At 41.2% G+C, this 13,301-nt stretch overlaps 1 protein-coding gene across 4 annotated transcripts in view; it reads right to left on the bottom strand.

Moving 5' to 3' along the window:
- The window catches only part of LOC134878226 (septin-9-like), a 76,529-nt gene that overhangs the window by 44,710 nt on the left and 18,518 nt on the right, over positions 1-13,301 (bottom strand). Inside the window, exon 1 of one of the 4 annotated variants that reach the window (XM_063904123.1) lies at positions 8,068-8,316. The exons of 2 other annotated variants lie outside the window; for them this stretch is intronic. In XM_063904123.1, the coding sequence (XP_063760193.1) occupies positions 8,068-8,122 (55 nt within the window). In that variant the 5' untranslated portion in view covers positions 8,123-8,316. Of the gene's footprint in view, positions 1-1,122; positions 1,407-8,067; positions 8,317-13,301 lie in introns of those variants that run through there. One more of the 4 variants, XM_063904124.1, reaches the window with a different exon arrangement.

The following is a 13,301-nucleotide window of genomic DNA, read 5'->3' as shown; positions in this document are numbered from 1 at the left end:
TGAATCTATTTTAGAGCAGATAGAAAATGTCCTTGATACTCCATAAAATCCATTACTCCATCGGCTGTGACCATCCTCAATAACAGCCTGTTTATCTCACACACACACACACACACACACACACACACACACACACACACACACACACACACACACACACACACACACACACACACACACACACACACACACACACACACACACACACACACACACACACACACACAAGCCTGCCAGGTAAGTACTACAGAATAATAATTATTGAATATTGCAAAAAGTATTGCACCAGAAATCTAAAAAGTGTGTGTGAGGACAGAGGGAAAAATATTTAAAATTAAAAGACGTACAAAAAGTACCAAAGGCGTGTGGATCGTAGGTTGTGGCAACTATTTTGTTTTTGCGAAAGGAGGTCGCTAAAAATTGCTTGATTTAGCAAGTTATACACGTGCTTGTTTTGTCAGCGGCAACACTGATAGCAATACCACACTACGAAAAACATGCCAAGTTAACAGAGGTACAAAAAAGTACGTAGATGTTGTACTTTAGTAAAAGCAAAACAACCGAAATGTATGAATACTCTGTTACAAGTAAAAGTCCTGCATTCAAAAATCTTTCTTGAGTAAAAGCACAGAAGTATTGGCATCAAAATATACTCTAAGTGCCAAAAGTACTCGTTATGCAGAATGGCCCATTTCAGAATTATATAATGCAATTATGTGTTTATCACAGCTGGTAAACGTGGAGCTAATTTGAATGTAGGCTATTTGTATAGTGCAGGGTAGCTTGTGGATTTACTCGAAGTGTGACTAAAGTCTTATTTAAGTGTTGATTACATTCCATATCATTAATCCAAAACTGCAAGCAATTATATCCTGTATAAATGTGGTGGAGTGAAAGTGCACAATTTACCTCTGAATTGAAGTGGGGTAGAAGTACAAAGTAGCACAACATTGAAACACTTAATTAAGTAAACTTATGACATCTGCGAACAACATGCTTTACAACCGCGTGTATCAGACAATAATTGTGTTGTGGCAAGTCCGGGAAAACGTGCAGTTTCCGTCCATTTACTAAAGCAAAGCAATCTCCGCAAATAAAAACAATTGCGCATGCTAATCTTACCGTGTTTAACACGCTTCACATAGCTCGATATCATGGCGTGTGGCATTTCTAATTCACTCGGATGAAGAATATTCCTTTATTCTCTCCTAGTAAGTTCTAACAATATCGCCAGGTACAAAATACATCTACCATAAAATGAGAAGCGGGTGTTTATGACGTCTTCCTGTACATATGTTCGCACACCTGTCATCATGACGACAATCACCAGTGACCACGCCTCTAATTGACCCTTGAGGCAAATGTGGGGACGTTTTCTAATGTTGCTCTACCAAAATCATTATACAAAAAATATATTAATGCTGCTACTGTTGGCCTAGCGAGTAAAAGTAAATATGTGGACTATAACCAGGCTGGTTTCGCAGTGGGCTTTTGAACCAACATAGCCTACTCTGTTTTTTAGCTTGTATTTTACCCTTTCATCTTCATATTCTTATTATGGATCAGTACAATCAATGCCACATTTGATATGCCACTTTGAAAAGTAAAATAAGATTTAAATATAACAGTATTGTATCAGATCGATATGCTTGTCTGTATATATATCATGGCTTTATTTTGTATTAAGTGCCTGTAAAATCCCCAAATACTAATCAAAAAAGTTCCCACTGTAACCAGCCCTCGCCTTTCATATCAGCTTATTGTGTCAATCTTCCATTATCAGCATTTTGTGTTTTACTTGTTATAGTTGTTTGGTAACATTATTATTTTCTAGTCAAGGGAGGCTCCATGTCAGTTGTGAGGCTGACACCACCAGGCTCCTCTTAGCTCAGAGTAGAGTATGGAGAAGTGAAACATGGCCCCTGTCCCAGATAAACAGCAGATCCTGTGCAGGCTTCTGGCCTACAGCTAGTCTGACTGGCCAAGCACCAGTAAGTGGGAAGACCCTCTTCCTGGACCTTAATGTTTTCCATCCTTGATGTGTTTCAGCAGGCTTTTGTGTATGATATCAGATGGGTCTGCAGAGAAGCAGGAAGCTCATGGTGGTTCACACGGCCCATGGGATGCAAATGTGCAACACTGGGTTAACTGTGTGTCAGAATCAGTAAGATTACACTTTCCAATTTTCCATTGTGAAATGTTCATTGTTAAATGTACAGAATGGGTGTTAGCTTCCCTTACTGTTGACTTTGCTCATCTTCGCAAGACAGGACAGCAGTTAATGACAAGTTCACCTTACAGTCAGCAATGTTAATCAGCAATGTTAATCAGCAATGTTAATCAGTGTTAATCAGCAATGACACCCAGCCTTGAATAAGCTCTGTATATCACTCACTATAAATATTGTTAACCCACAGCAATACTGTTTCCCACTTGAATACACACTCTAACAGCATGCTTATAATTCAATCAGATGTATTGCACTTGTGCCCTTTGTTTGTTAGACACAACTGTAATGTGTCATGAAATGTGTGTCGTTGATTTGCCTTAGTAAGTGAGGAAAACAGAACACCATATCAATTCCTGTGTGTTGAATGATTGTGGCAATTTTGGCACTTCTTTATTACACCACTGAATATACAAGGAAACAATAGAAAGAGAGGTGATGAAAAGCAATATTGTGACTTTGATGTAAAAGTGTGATTGTATGTGCGTATAGTATGCATCTTTGCTCTGTTAGCTGCTTCCATGGAATAATGTATTTTTTTCCCTGGAAAACCGATCCGTGTTCTCTGTTCTTCTTCAAGTAGACAAAATAAGCACAGACATCACTTTAACGGAAAGAGCTTGAGCAGTGAACGTCTATATAATATGCAAAGGCATATTCAAAGTGCCACAGACCACTTGAAACTGTGTTTAATGTGATCTTGATATACCGTCCTCTTTGCCTGGGATTGTGCTAACTGTGTGGTGGTGTGTGCCTGCGCTGTGGTGACAGAAAAACCCAACACAGTGAAGTCCCCACAGACAGTGTGGAGACAGAGGCCCTATCAGTTATGTTTCCCTCTCTCTTTCTGTATGTTTGAGTGCTTCAACACAGCTGTATAGTAAAGCAAACACAGCCGTGTCAGCTCTGGTCGGAGCCAAACTCTCTGCCTCGGTTTACATCATAGTGCACTGCATCCTGGGATCTGTATCATGGGGAGGTCACACTTTAATATCTCTGTTTCTATGTGTATTCAGGTGATCAAGGGAAGTCCCAATAAACCAGTACTAAAACAGCTCCAGTCAAAGATTACATTCTTTAAAAAAAAAGATTAATGTTCTATATGAAAAATATAGGTTTACTGCCATAATATCTTTATTGTGATTTTTTAAAGCCACAATGTGGGTCTTTTAGCATTTAAGTGTGTGTGTGTGTGTGTGTGTGTGTGTGTGTGTGTGTGTGTGTGTGTGTGTGTGTGTGTGTGTGTGTGTGTGTGTGTGTGTGTGTGTGTGTGTGTGTGGATAGCACAAAACCATTTGATGTGTCCAAGCTGCTTTTAGCTGTTGCTTCTCAGAGGTGAAAGCAGGGATCATAGCCCTTTTAAACAAACCGAAATATACTTACGAGCAAAAATGTAAAACCTAAATTCAACATTAGTCCTTTCGCTTTGCCTCTCTCTTCTCAGCTCTCCCTACCTCTTTTTGCCTCTCATCTAACCTGGAGTTGACAACCCATTCCTCTTGGAAATCCTCAGCGATATACTGTACACTTGCTAGCAGACTGAAATGCCAAATAAGGAAGACATTGCAGCCAAGCATGATGTTTTTCTACTAACACACAATGAAACACGGTTAAACTTCCAGAAAAATCACATGATAATGCTACTCTGTTCTCCAGTGTAGCATTACTGCATGAGTACCACATGGACATTCTCCATGCCTCTCTGAGCATGACAGTAGATGAGCTGATGGGTCAACAAGATGTAGCACTGAAACTACAGCTACAGTAGAAGCATTACCGCAACCAAATTTACACTATAATCTCAGAAGCAGACCTCATTCATCAAATTCTTATTATAATGGTATTTTGCTCTTGAGATTTGACTGATTGTTACTATGATAGCCAGTGCCAAATGTGTCAACAAAGAGAAATAACATTTAAGACAAATTATAGCCATTGTGACATGTGAAACACTCTCAACTTAAGCCCCTAACACGCTCTCTGAGACAAGGTTCTGCAGATTACAACAGTAGCAAGCTCTGCATGTCAAAATGTGCTTTGGATCACTAGAATAGGAGCGTTTGCGCTTAAAAATATTCTTAAAGCCCAACATCTGTTCCTTGAAATGGCTATTGCAGGCCGTCATATAGCGCAGTGGGTAAAGCAGGTGGCCATATACTGGGGTTTGATCCCCATGCGGTTGACCCAGCTTCGAATACGGCCTGAGTCCCTTTGCAGCTCGTCTTCCCCTCTGTCTCCCCGTTTCACTGGTTGCCCCAAAAATTATTTTTAAAAAGTAATGTCTATTGCAGCTGTCAAACACACTTTCAATTTCCTGCAGAGAAAAAAAAAAGGTTTATACAAAAGAAAAATCCTTCATCACAGGCTATTTGTATTTAGCTGTAGCATGGAGCAGTCTCTAACTTTGGGGCATTCGCTTTAGTTGGCATTGGTGCAGTTTTTACTCCACGTGTCCAACAGGGAGAAAAACAGCAGCATAACAAAGACCTGCTGTGTTTGCTGCACCTCAGTGTGACCCTTGGGGCTTCCCAGAAGCTCTGATGCTGTTGGCGTCATGAGCAGGAAACCTATCCTCAGTGGTGCGTATAGAGCGTCCTGATAATGCAGATTAGGATGGAGACTCCTGGGGACGGCTATCATCAGCCTCTGTCAGATGACACTTCCTCTCATAACACACAAGCTGTGTCTGTGAGCCTCCTCGTGGTGTTTTGTCATAAGACTGACCTTAAAATGTAATGGTTAAGATCAATGCTTGTGTTCTTTGGCAGAAAATAAATACTTATACCAAAGCTCTTTAATAGCAGTGTCAGTACCAACCAACTTAACAGAAATCCTGAAAATAATCCAAAACCACCGCTAAGTGGCAGTTCGCTCATAATCACAGTTTTCAATGTGAAAGGCGTTTGAGTCCTACCATGAAGCCTCGTCTCTTGTTCTGTATATGATTAAAGAGCAATTAGTGTAAGTTTTAAAATGATCCAGTGTAAAATGTTTCATATGGCCTTTTAAGAAATAAGATTACAAATCACTAATGTCCAAAAATGAATATGGGTATGAAAAACAATTGCAGCTCTGAACTGGGATTGATCTTAAATACTTTCTATTCAACATGTCCATTAACATATTACATTGTAGCTGCTTAATTTTATTTCACTTTGTCCTACTATTGACTGTCAAATTGTATGTTTTTGTGATGGATTGAGGGGTGCTGGGCCACATACAGCTCTGTAAAAAGATGCCCGGCTGTGCTCAGATCCACTCCTCTGCTGCATGCCACAGTATTTTCACCAACCACAGAAATCTATCCCTGTGGAATTTCCTCTCCCTGGACCAGTGAATGCCCTTACCATGCAGCTCAGAGATATAGACAGAAAGAAAGGTAATTCAAAAAAATGGAAGAATAAGACTAGCAGCATGTTAAACTACTTATTGTCACTCTAATACAGCTTCTTCTTTTTCTGATGGAAACAAAAAAGAGACAGACCTCTCAGAGTGAGCTGTAAAAACACTGAATCAATGTGTGTGTGTTCACTCTGCTGAGCGGAAAAGCCCACTGACTGCAGTCAACGATCTGAATGGTCTGTGAGGTTGAAGTCACAGCTGAGGTCATCAGCCTCAAGGGCGAGAAAATCCTGTCCTCTGTTTTTGAGCCAGTCACTGCCGTCATCAGCCAAGGGCATGCCACAGTGAATCAGTCGGACATGGCAAATATACACTCTATTAGATGAAAGAACATCCTACTTTCATTCAGACTGTAGGCTATAGGTTACAGTAGCAAAGACCTGCACAAATTAGAGTCACATTGTTTGAATACAATTATCCGTGTTTCCTGTGATACTTTTCAAGAGCTCTAAAAAATAATCAACAGATGATGTGATTTCTTGCACACCTTTAACAATGTTAAAAGTAATCATCAAAATTCTATGGGGTCAAAGATTACCAAGCATATATTCACACCATGCAAAAAATGACTAAAGATCAATTAAGAAAGCTCCAAAGATGCACTCATACTAAGTTATCCAAAACATAAACTGAACTGGATTAGGGATGGCTTTTTTTAAAATTTTTACTCACTTGGAAGTGCGAAACTACCAAAGATTAAATATCACCTTGACCTAAATGCTACAATCTAGCGTCACAGTAGCAAAAGCAGAGAAGAGTCATTATAGCACTACCACTCAAAAAGTTTGCTAACATTAGCCGCCTTAAGCTACTACTCATACCAGACCAAGTAAGGCTGTAGCAGCAAAACACCCGGTGTGTAACGCCTTTACAGAGTGTGTTTTATTGCTCCTATATTCAACTTTCTATTGCAAGATGAAGACTGCTTTTTTTTATCTCCTTTCAAAAGTGACATACTGTAGTCTTGCTTTAAAAGTAGCTGGAGGATTCTGGAGAATGTCTTTTACTTGTTTAGGATACAGTAAAAAAGCCCAGTTGGCCATCATGATGGTAGCTAATGAAATATGAGTGAAGGTGTCTTTTCTTTATAACAATGCTTTAAACAGATCATTATAAAAGGAGTCAATAATTGTATACTTTTCTTGATTGCAGAATATCCTGGGATTCTTGCTTTTGTAAAAAAATAAAAAATGTCTAATCTAGTGAAAGAAATAAAAGCACAAACTAATCTGTTACTGTAAGGCGATATCTTAACTTTCCAACGACTGATTCTTATCAACTTGCAGGACTCACGCCCTGATGCATCTGTGCCATGCTGTCCTCCCTGAGCCACACAGAGCCATATGTAATGGTGCATGGTGGTGACACAAAGGTATTACCACCCACTCAGCCCAACACAGGGAAACACACACCATTGACAATCACAACAGTGACCCATTATGTTGGTGTTACACATGAACGGAGGAAGTCTCAAAGCATGACTTCCAGCTACATGGTTAATGCACACTTTCCTCGCCCCTGATGCCTCTCTTTTCTGAATGCCACTTATCTTTCTGCTCTGTTGCACTGTGTAAGCCAGCGGTTTAAAGACATAAAGACAGGAAGACAGGGAGAGGGAGAGAGATCCACAATACATACCACAAGCAAACTGGTGTCGACAGAGTAGCAGCTCTGGACAAGTGTGGATGCGTTCCTAATGGCTATGTGTTTGTGAGAGACGGGAGACAGATAGACGGATAGACAGACATGTTGGGGGAGAGGTGTCGGTCTGTCAAACCCAAACCCCTCCACCCTCCTCGCATCCACCAGCAGCCAGGCCAAGGGCTGAGGATGGACGAGCTGCTGAGAGAGGAAAGAGGGAAGCACAGCCGTGAGGATGAGGAGGTGGAGGAGGAGGAGGAAGAGTGGGAGGAGAGGGATGACAGGGGGGAATCTGTGGGCCAGGGGCATCGAGATGAAAAGGAGGAGGAGAGGGAACAGAGGGGGGAGGTGAGCCAGGTGTTCCCCTTACAGCCGTATGGCCAGTTGCTGTCTCCTGAGTGTTCAGCGTACTGTATGGCCTCTCTATCATGCTGCCGTTCTTTTTGGTGAGCTAAACCAGTTGCACACTTTCTTCAGAGTGCAAAGTTCCCTTTTTGACACATGTCAGATGCACACATGACACCCACACACACTCAGGCCTCTCAACAAATATTAGAGAGCGGTTAAAGGCAACACTTTCAGCATGATTCCCCTTTCAAAACAACACAGCTCACCGCAGACGTCAACAGCCCTTCACGCTCTCCACCTTTTTTTTCCAGATCCGTTCCAATCAAACATGTGGAAACCATCTATAGTGTCCTCATGGCAGGGTTAAAGCGTGCCTCGCTCCAGGGAATGACAAGAAGAAGAAAAAGCTGCAGTGGAGCAGCCAGAGCTCAAGAGAGACAGGAACTAACCTTCAAAGTCTGATATGATCCCTTCCAAGTGAACGTTGACAGTGGAATCAGACATTTTAAAAAATCAAGTGCGTATGTGCGGCTGTGTATAATGCCAGAGAGAGGGTGCAGGGTTCCCTTTCTCCCAGCAAGGAAAAGTCTTCCTGAGGCGCAGTCCCACTTTTTAAACAAATCCCAAATTAGGAGCCGCGCAAGAGAGAGAAGGGGAGGAGAAAAAAAAACTGTTAAGAAGCTCACTGATCCAAGCCCCCTTCCTATCTCTCCTCTCTTTCCTAAAGCAGCAACTTATTTTTCCCTTCTCCTCCTTCTCAACTTCCAGAGCTTGGAATGAGCAAGCGATGACAACCCCCCCCACCCTCCCTCTCTCTCTCTCTCTCTCTCTGGCTCACTGTCTTCCCTCCCCCCTTTTCTCCTTCCCTCCATGCCTCCCTCCCCTTCGGCAGTCGTCCTCTCAGACTCGCTCCCTTCTGTGGGAGCTCTCATTTCTGACTGAGCAGATCAAATTATACGCATGCTACATCCACTTCCTGTGTAGGCTCTATCACATGACTAGCACACTCCGGACGACTGATGAAACACACTGATAACTTACTGAGATTCATTTTAAAGCCTCTCTGTTATGACAACATCAGGATCTTATGTGCACACAAATCAACACACCTACTTACAGTAACATTGAAGAACTCTTCCCTTACATTAGATGAAGTGTAAATTCACAAGAACTAGATAAACAAATCCAGAGAGAAGACAGAATCATACTTTGCACTAATATGGTCAGGACAGGCTCACGCAGGCGGTCAGTGGATCGTCTGACATGCTCAGTCGCTCTGGAGGCAGACATCAATAAATAAGTAGCCTAATGACTTAATGACCATGTGAATGAGTCTCTGTGTGTGGGGGGCGTAGGGGGAAGGGAGGACAGGGGCGTTGGTCAGTGTGCATATGTGTGCATGTGGTTGGGGAAAAAAAGTTAGACAGATATTGCTTTTTTGGGAACTTTGCAAGTGTATGTCTGTATCTGTATTTTTATTCAGCGCCTGGTTCTGTGTATTTGTTTGTCCGATAAATGCATGCCGAGATAAACTTGTCCTCTGGATTGTCATGGTAGAGAGGAAATTAAACAAGCAATTATTACTTTTGAAATAATTCTGACCAAAACATAAAACCTGGACCTTACCAGCTGTCCATTTAATGGCCGTTATCAGTGAGTCTCAGCATCCTAGTCGATTAGAAGGGGTCTAATACAGTTACAAATAGGCTATCTATAGCCTACACAAACCTATAGCAGCCTTTATAAATATGACAGGAGCAAAGAAGGACGCTTGGGGACATACTGTAGTCCACTTAGGGTGGGTGTAAGCAGAAGATGGATGGATTAAACAAACACAGGACTTTCAGCCAGGAGACCAGAGTTTGTATCCCAGGTGAAACAACAACTCAAAATGACATGAGGTGATTTTTGTTAAGTTACATAAAAATGATGAGAATGCTTATTCTAACCTTAAATCAACTATATTTTTCCTAAAACTAAATAACTACTTCTGGCAGCTGATCTTAAACAAAACTCTGATCCTTTTATTATGTTTGATATTCACCTTTGTGGTGTTGCAGTTTGACCATTTCAAAGCATTATATTGGTATTGAAAACAGCTCAAATGAGCATTTATTGGTCTGATGACATTCGAAACAGACGAGTAGTTGAGCTTAGGCAGTCTGTGGTGATGAACCATTGCTTCTGGCCTCTTCACCAAAATGAACAGAAAGCACTAAGAGTGTGTGTGAATGTTGACACAAAGCTCATTACTGTGAGTGGCTCCAGGAGACAACAAAATACTTGAAATGAAAAACGAGCATTGAAAGCAAAGACACATGGGAAATTATTTGTATTTAAGATGTAATAAATTATTAAGGCTGTCAAGTAAGGGGGAAAAATCCCTTAATAGTTTTTGTCCCATGTGTAATTTATCATAAAGAGTTTGGGACTGAAATATTGCTGTCTGGCAAACGTATACTGCAAATTTGTTGCTTACATTGGAATCTGAGTTTGCATTTTCTGTTGATTTAGGCATGTTTACCGACCATAAACACAGATGTGCAAGAGTGCACAAATACCCACTATCACACAGATTTAAAAACAAATATGAGGCTTTACTGTCCCAAAACCTGCAATCTGACTTAAATCTGACAACGCAATTGAACCATGCATAGTATGTGACCCAAAATATTCCCTTATTATCACTACATATGTCTGGTTAACATGAAAACTGAGAGTTGCTTGACCTATAATATGACCTACTCTTTTCCTTACACACCCCAATATCTGACACTACATTGCCTTCTCCAGCAGGGGTCAGGGTTTTGCCTATAAATAAAACCTGTTGCTATGGATAACACTGCTATAGTGGTAGCAGTTCACAAGCATACAGTAATGTGATATAGAAATAGATAAAGATGGAGACACGGGGAGACTCCTGCTCAGGACACACCCTCAACCCACACAGTGTGTCCTGCCCAGCACCTGTGTGTCAGATTCCTCCTCCATTCCCTGGCACACACTCATATAAAGACACACACTAAGATACATGTGATACACAGATACAAACAAATGTGTGTGCAGCAGATGCATGCAAAAATGTGAAAACAAACACGCGCGCGCACGCACACAAACACACACACACACACATCCTTCCCCTGCATATCCTTGCAAGCCCCAGCAAGCCCAGACAGCCCTAATTAAATCTGCTGTAATAACTGTCACACACCAGGACAAGGTTTCAGTGTATTTTACCCTGATCTGTAAAGAACCTCATTCATATCAAAGCAGCTACACTGTAGTTATGCACTATGAAAACAGCTTCTAACATCAGCAGGAGATGTGCCTCTGTATTTAATGGCCCAAATGTTTGCATGGCTGTGAAAGGTTATACAAGGTCATGTTTATTCCATGTGTTAGTGATGATATCTTAAGCCTCTGATGGTGTGAATTCCACCAGGCTGACTCTTTTTTCTAAGAAATGTTATTGCTGCACCCTGATGCTGCAGAAGGTCAAACAGTGACAGCTTAACACACTGCATTGGATCCCGGCATCTCTTCTTCTGCCTATCTGGACGCAGATTTCCTCTGTGTTCCAGTCAGGTAACTTCACCACTTTTGTTAAATGCTCCTTATGTGTCACATCAAATTCCTTTCTGCTGTTATTAAATTGTGTACTGTCTCTGGGTAGTTGAATGACAAGCTTTCTTTGTATTTTCAAAAGGAAATCAAAGGCCTATCATTTTAATTTCGCTTTAAATGTGAAGCTTTACTTTAGCCTTAGATTTTAAGCTTTTTTTTAACATAATTTCTGGTGTTTTTTATCTTATTATTATAACATTTTTAACATGTTGCAATTGTTTAAAGTACTTTGGGTCCTATAAAAAAATACATACATTTGAGTAAGTAAGCATATCCAATTTTGTCCCAAGAATTAGTGAATACGAAACAGATAGAGATTTTTGATTCTGACTCTCAAATTATTTTTGCCAATTGAGCATAATTTTTATTTTAAAAAAGTGGTTACAACTAATGACGGTAAAGAACAAGAATGAATGTCTTGGGACCACATTTACCGCTTTCTGTAAATGAGTTGTAATTATTTGTATTTGTAGAGCAGCTGCGGGTGTAAGGTTGCACTGCAGCATACAGATGAAGAGAGACATAGACAGCCAGCGACTGCTTAAAGAAACCCAGACCATCGCCATGCTAAAGTTGGTTCTGCCTTAGTGAGGGATGAAAAATGAGAGGAGCAGAGAGGGAGGTGAAGATACTATAAACAGATGCCAAGCCATCATGGCAGTTGCTAGGGCAATGCCAGTACAACGGCAGGTTGCGAACAAACGCATCTTTTCTGCGCCGGGCAATATTTATATTAGGTCCACATGCTAGGCACCAGTCTGCACCCCTTCCCCAGGGCTTGTGCCAGGGGACGGACGTCCTTCAATGTCAGGAATCTGAGATAGAGTTCCAAGAATCGATTGAATGGTAACCAACCCACACTGAGTCATGAAGTGCAGGGAGATACTCGGACTGTTTAAACTATGACTGCAGCTGCAAACAAATACAATTTCTGCAAATACCACACTCTGGCTCACTACCTAAAATGATTCACGCATGCCTCTGCAGATTTAATAAATCAGTTTTCATCACCATCTAAGTGGCAGATGGACAAGTGGAAACATTGGGGGAGATTTTGTCGGATCACAAGTTTTAGTAGGGGATTTTAAAGACTAGAACTTGTCCAATAATCTATGTTAATGTGAAGAAAACAAACAGTTTAGTAAGATTATATCTGTTGAAAGTTTTGTGTGAAAGGAAATGACCAGCACATGCCGGCATGAATAATGACTAGTGTTTTATTCCAGGTCATGTCAGGTTTAAACAGTCTTTGTTATTTTAAACATCACAGTATCAGCTGCAGAGGAAACCCCATCCTTCCTGCTGAGTTCATCCTAGAACAACAAAGCTTTGTTGGCCTCGATGCGCACATCACCCATGAGTCAGGAGATATGAAATAAGCCATCTGGATTAAGGTAAAATCTGTGCGTGCTGAAAGTTGGTGAGTCTGTGCATTGCTTCCATTGATGCTGGTCATTTTTGCATGAGTGTATATTTTGGATGTGTCTGGATGGTTACCGCAGCTCTATTTACACGGCAACCTTCATAATAGGCAGCTTTACCTTGCTCACGATTTCAGAAGGAAAAGGGGGAGAGATAGATGGGCTAGACAAGAAAGACAGAAGGGGAAACGTGTGCCAGTTTCCCCCCGGGCAGAGAGATAACCCCAACTGGCTTTAATGGAAACTAGGAAGCAGGAAGATATGAGACAGAGAGAGAAGGAGAACGGGAAAGAGAGCAGCGTTAGCAAATGGAAAACAGCAGCACTGGTAGGGTGAACACAACCAGAAAAGCGCCTGGATTAAAGTACAGTATTGTACAGGATCGCTGACTGTAGAGTATGAAAACTTGCACATCTGAAGCTAATCAGTGCGCATGATGTTACCCACAGTCTTCATTATTGTGTTAATTGTAAATCGTAAAGATATGGGGCAGCAGGTCAGACAATTTCACAATATTACTGACACACACATATGAAATCCCCTCATGTGGCCCCAGAGCCCACATGGTGAAGTAACTTCATCTAAAGTATATGCACAGCTGTAGTGGCAGCAGCTGCCCTGAACCAAATGTTAAACAG

Source organism: Eleginops maclovinus, chromosome 16 (assembly GCF_036324505.1).
Source record: "Eleginops maclovinus isolate JMC-PN-2008 ecotype Puerto Natales chromosome 16, JC_Emac_rtc_rv5, whole genome shotgun sequence".
Lineage (NCBI taxonomy): Eukaryota > Metazoa > Chordata > Actinopteri > Perciformes > Eleginopidae > Eleginops > Eleginops maclovinus.
Note: the sequence above shows the minus strand (reverse complement) of the source record. Positions and strands in the feature narration are given on the sequence as shown.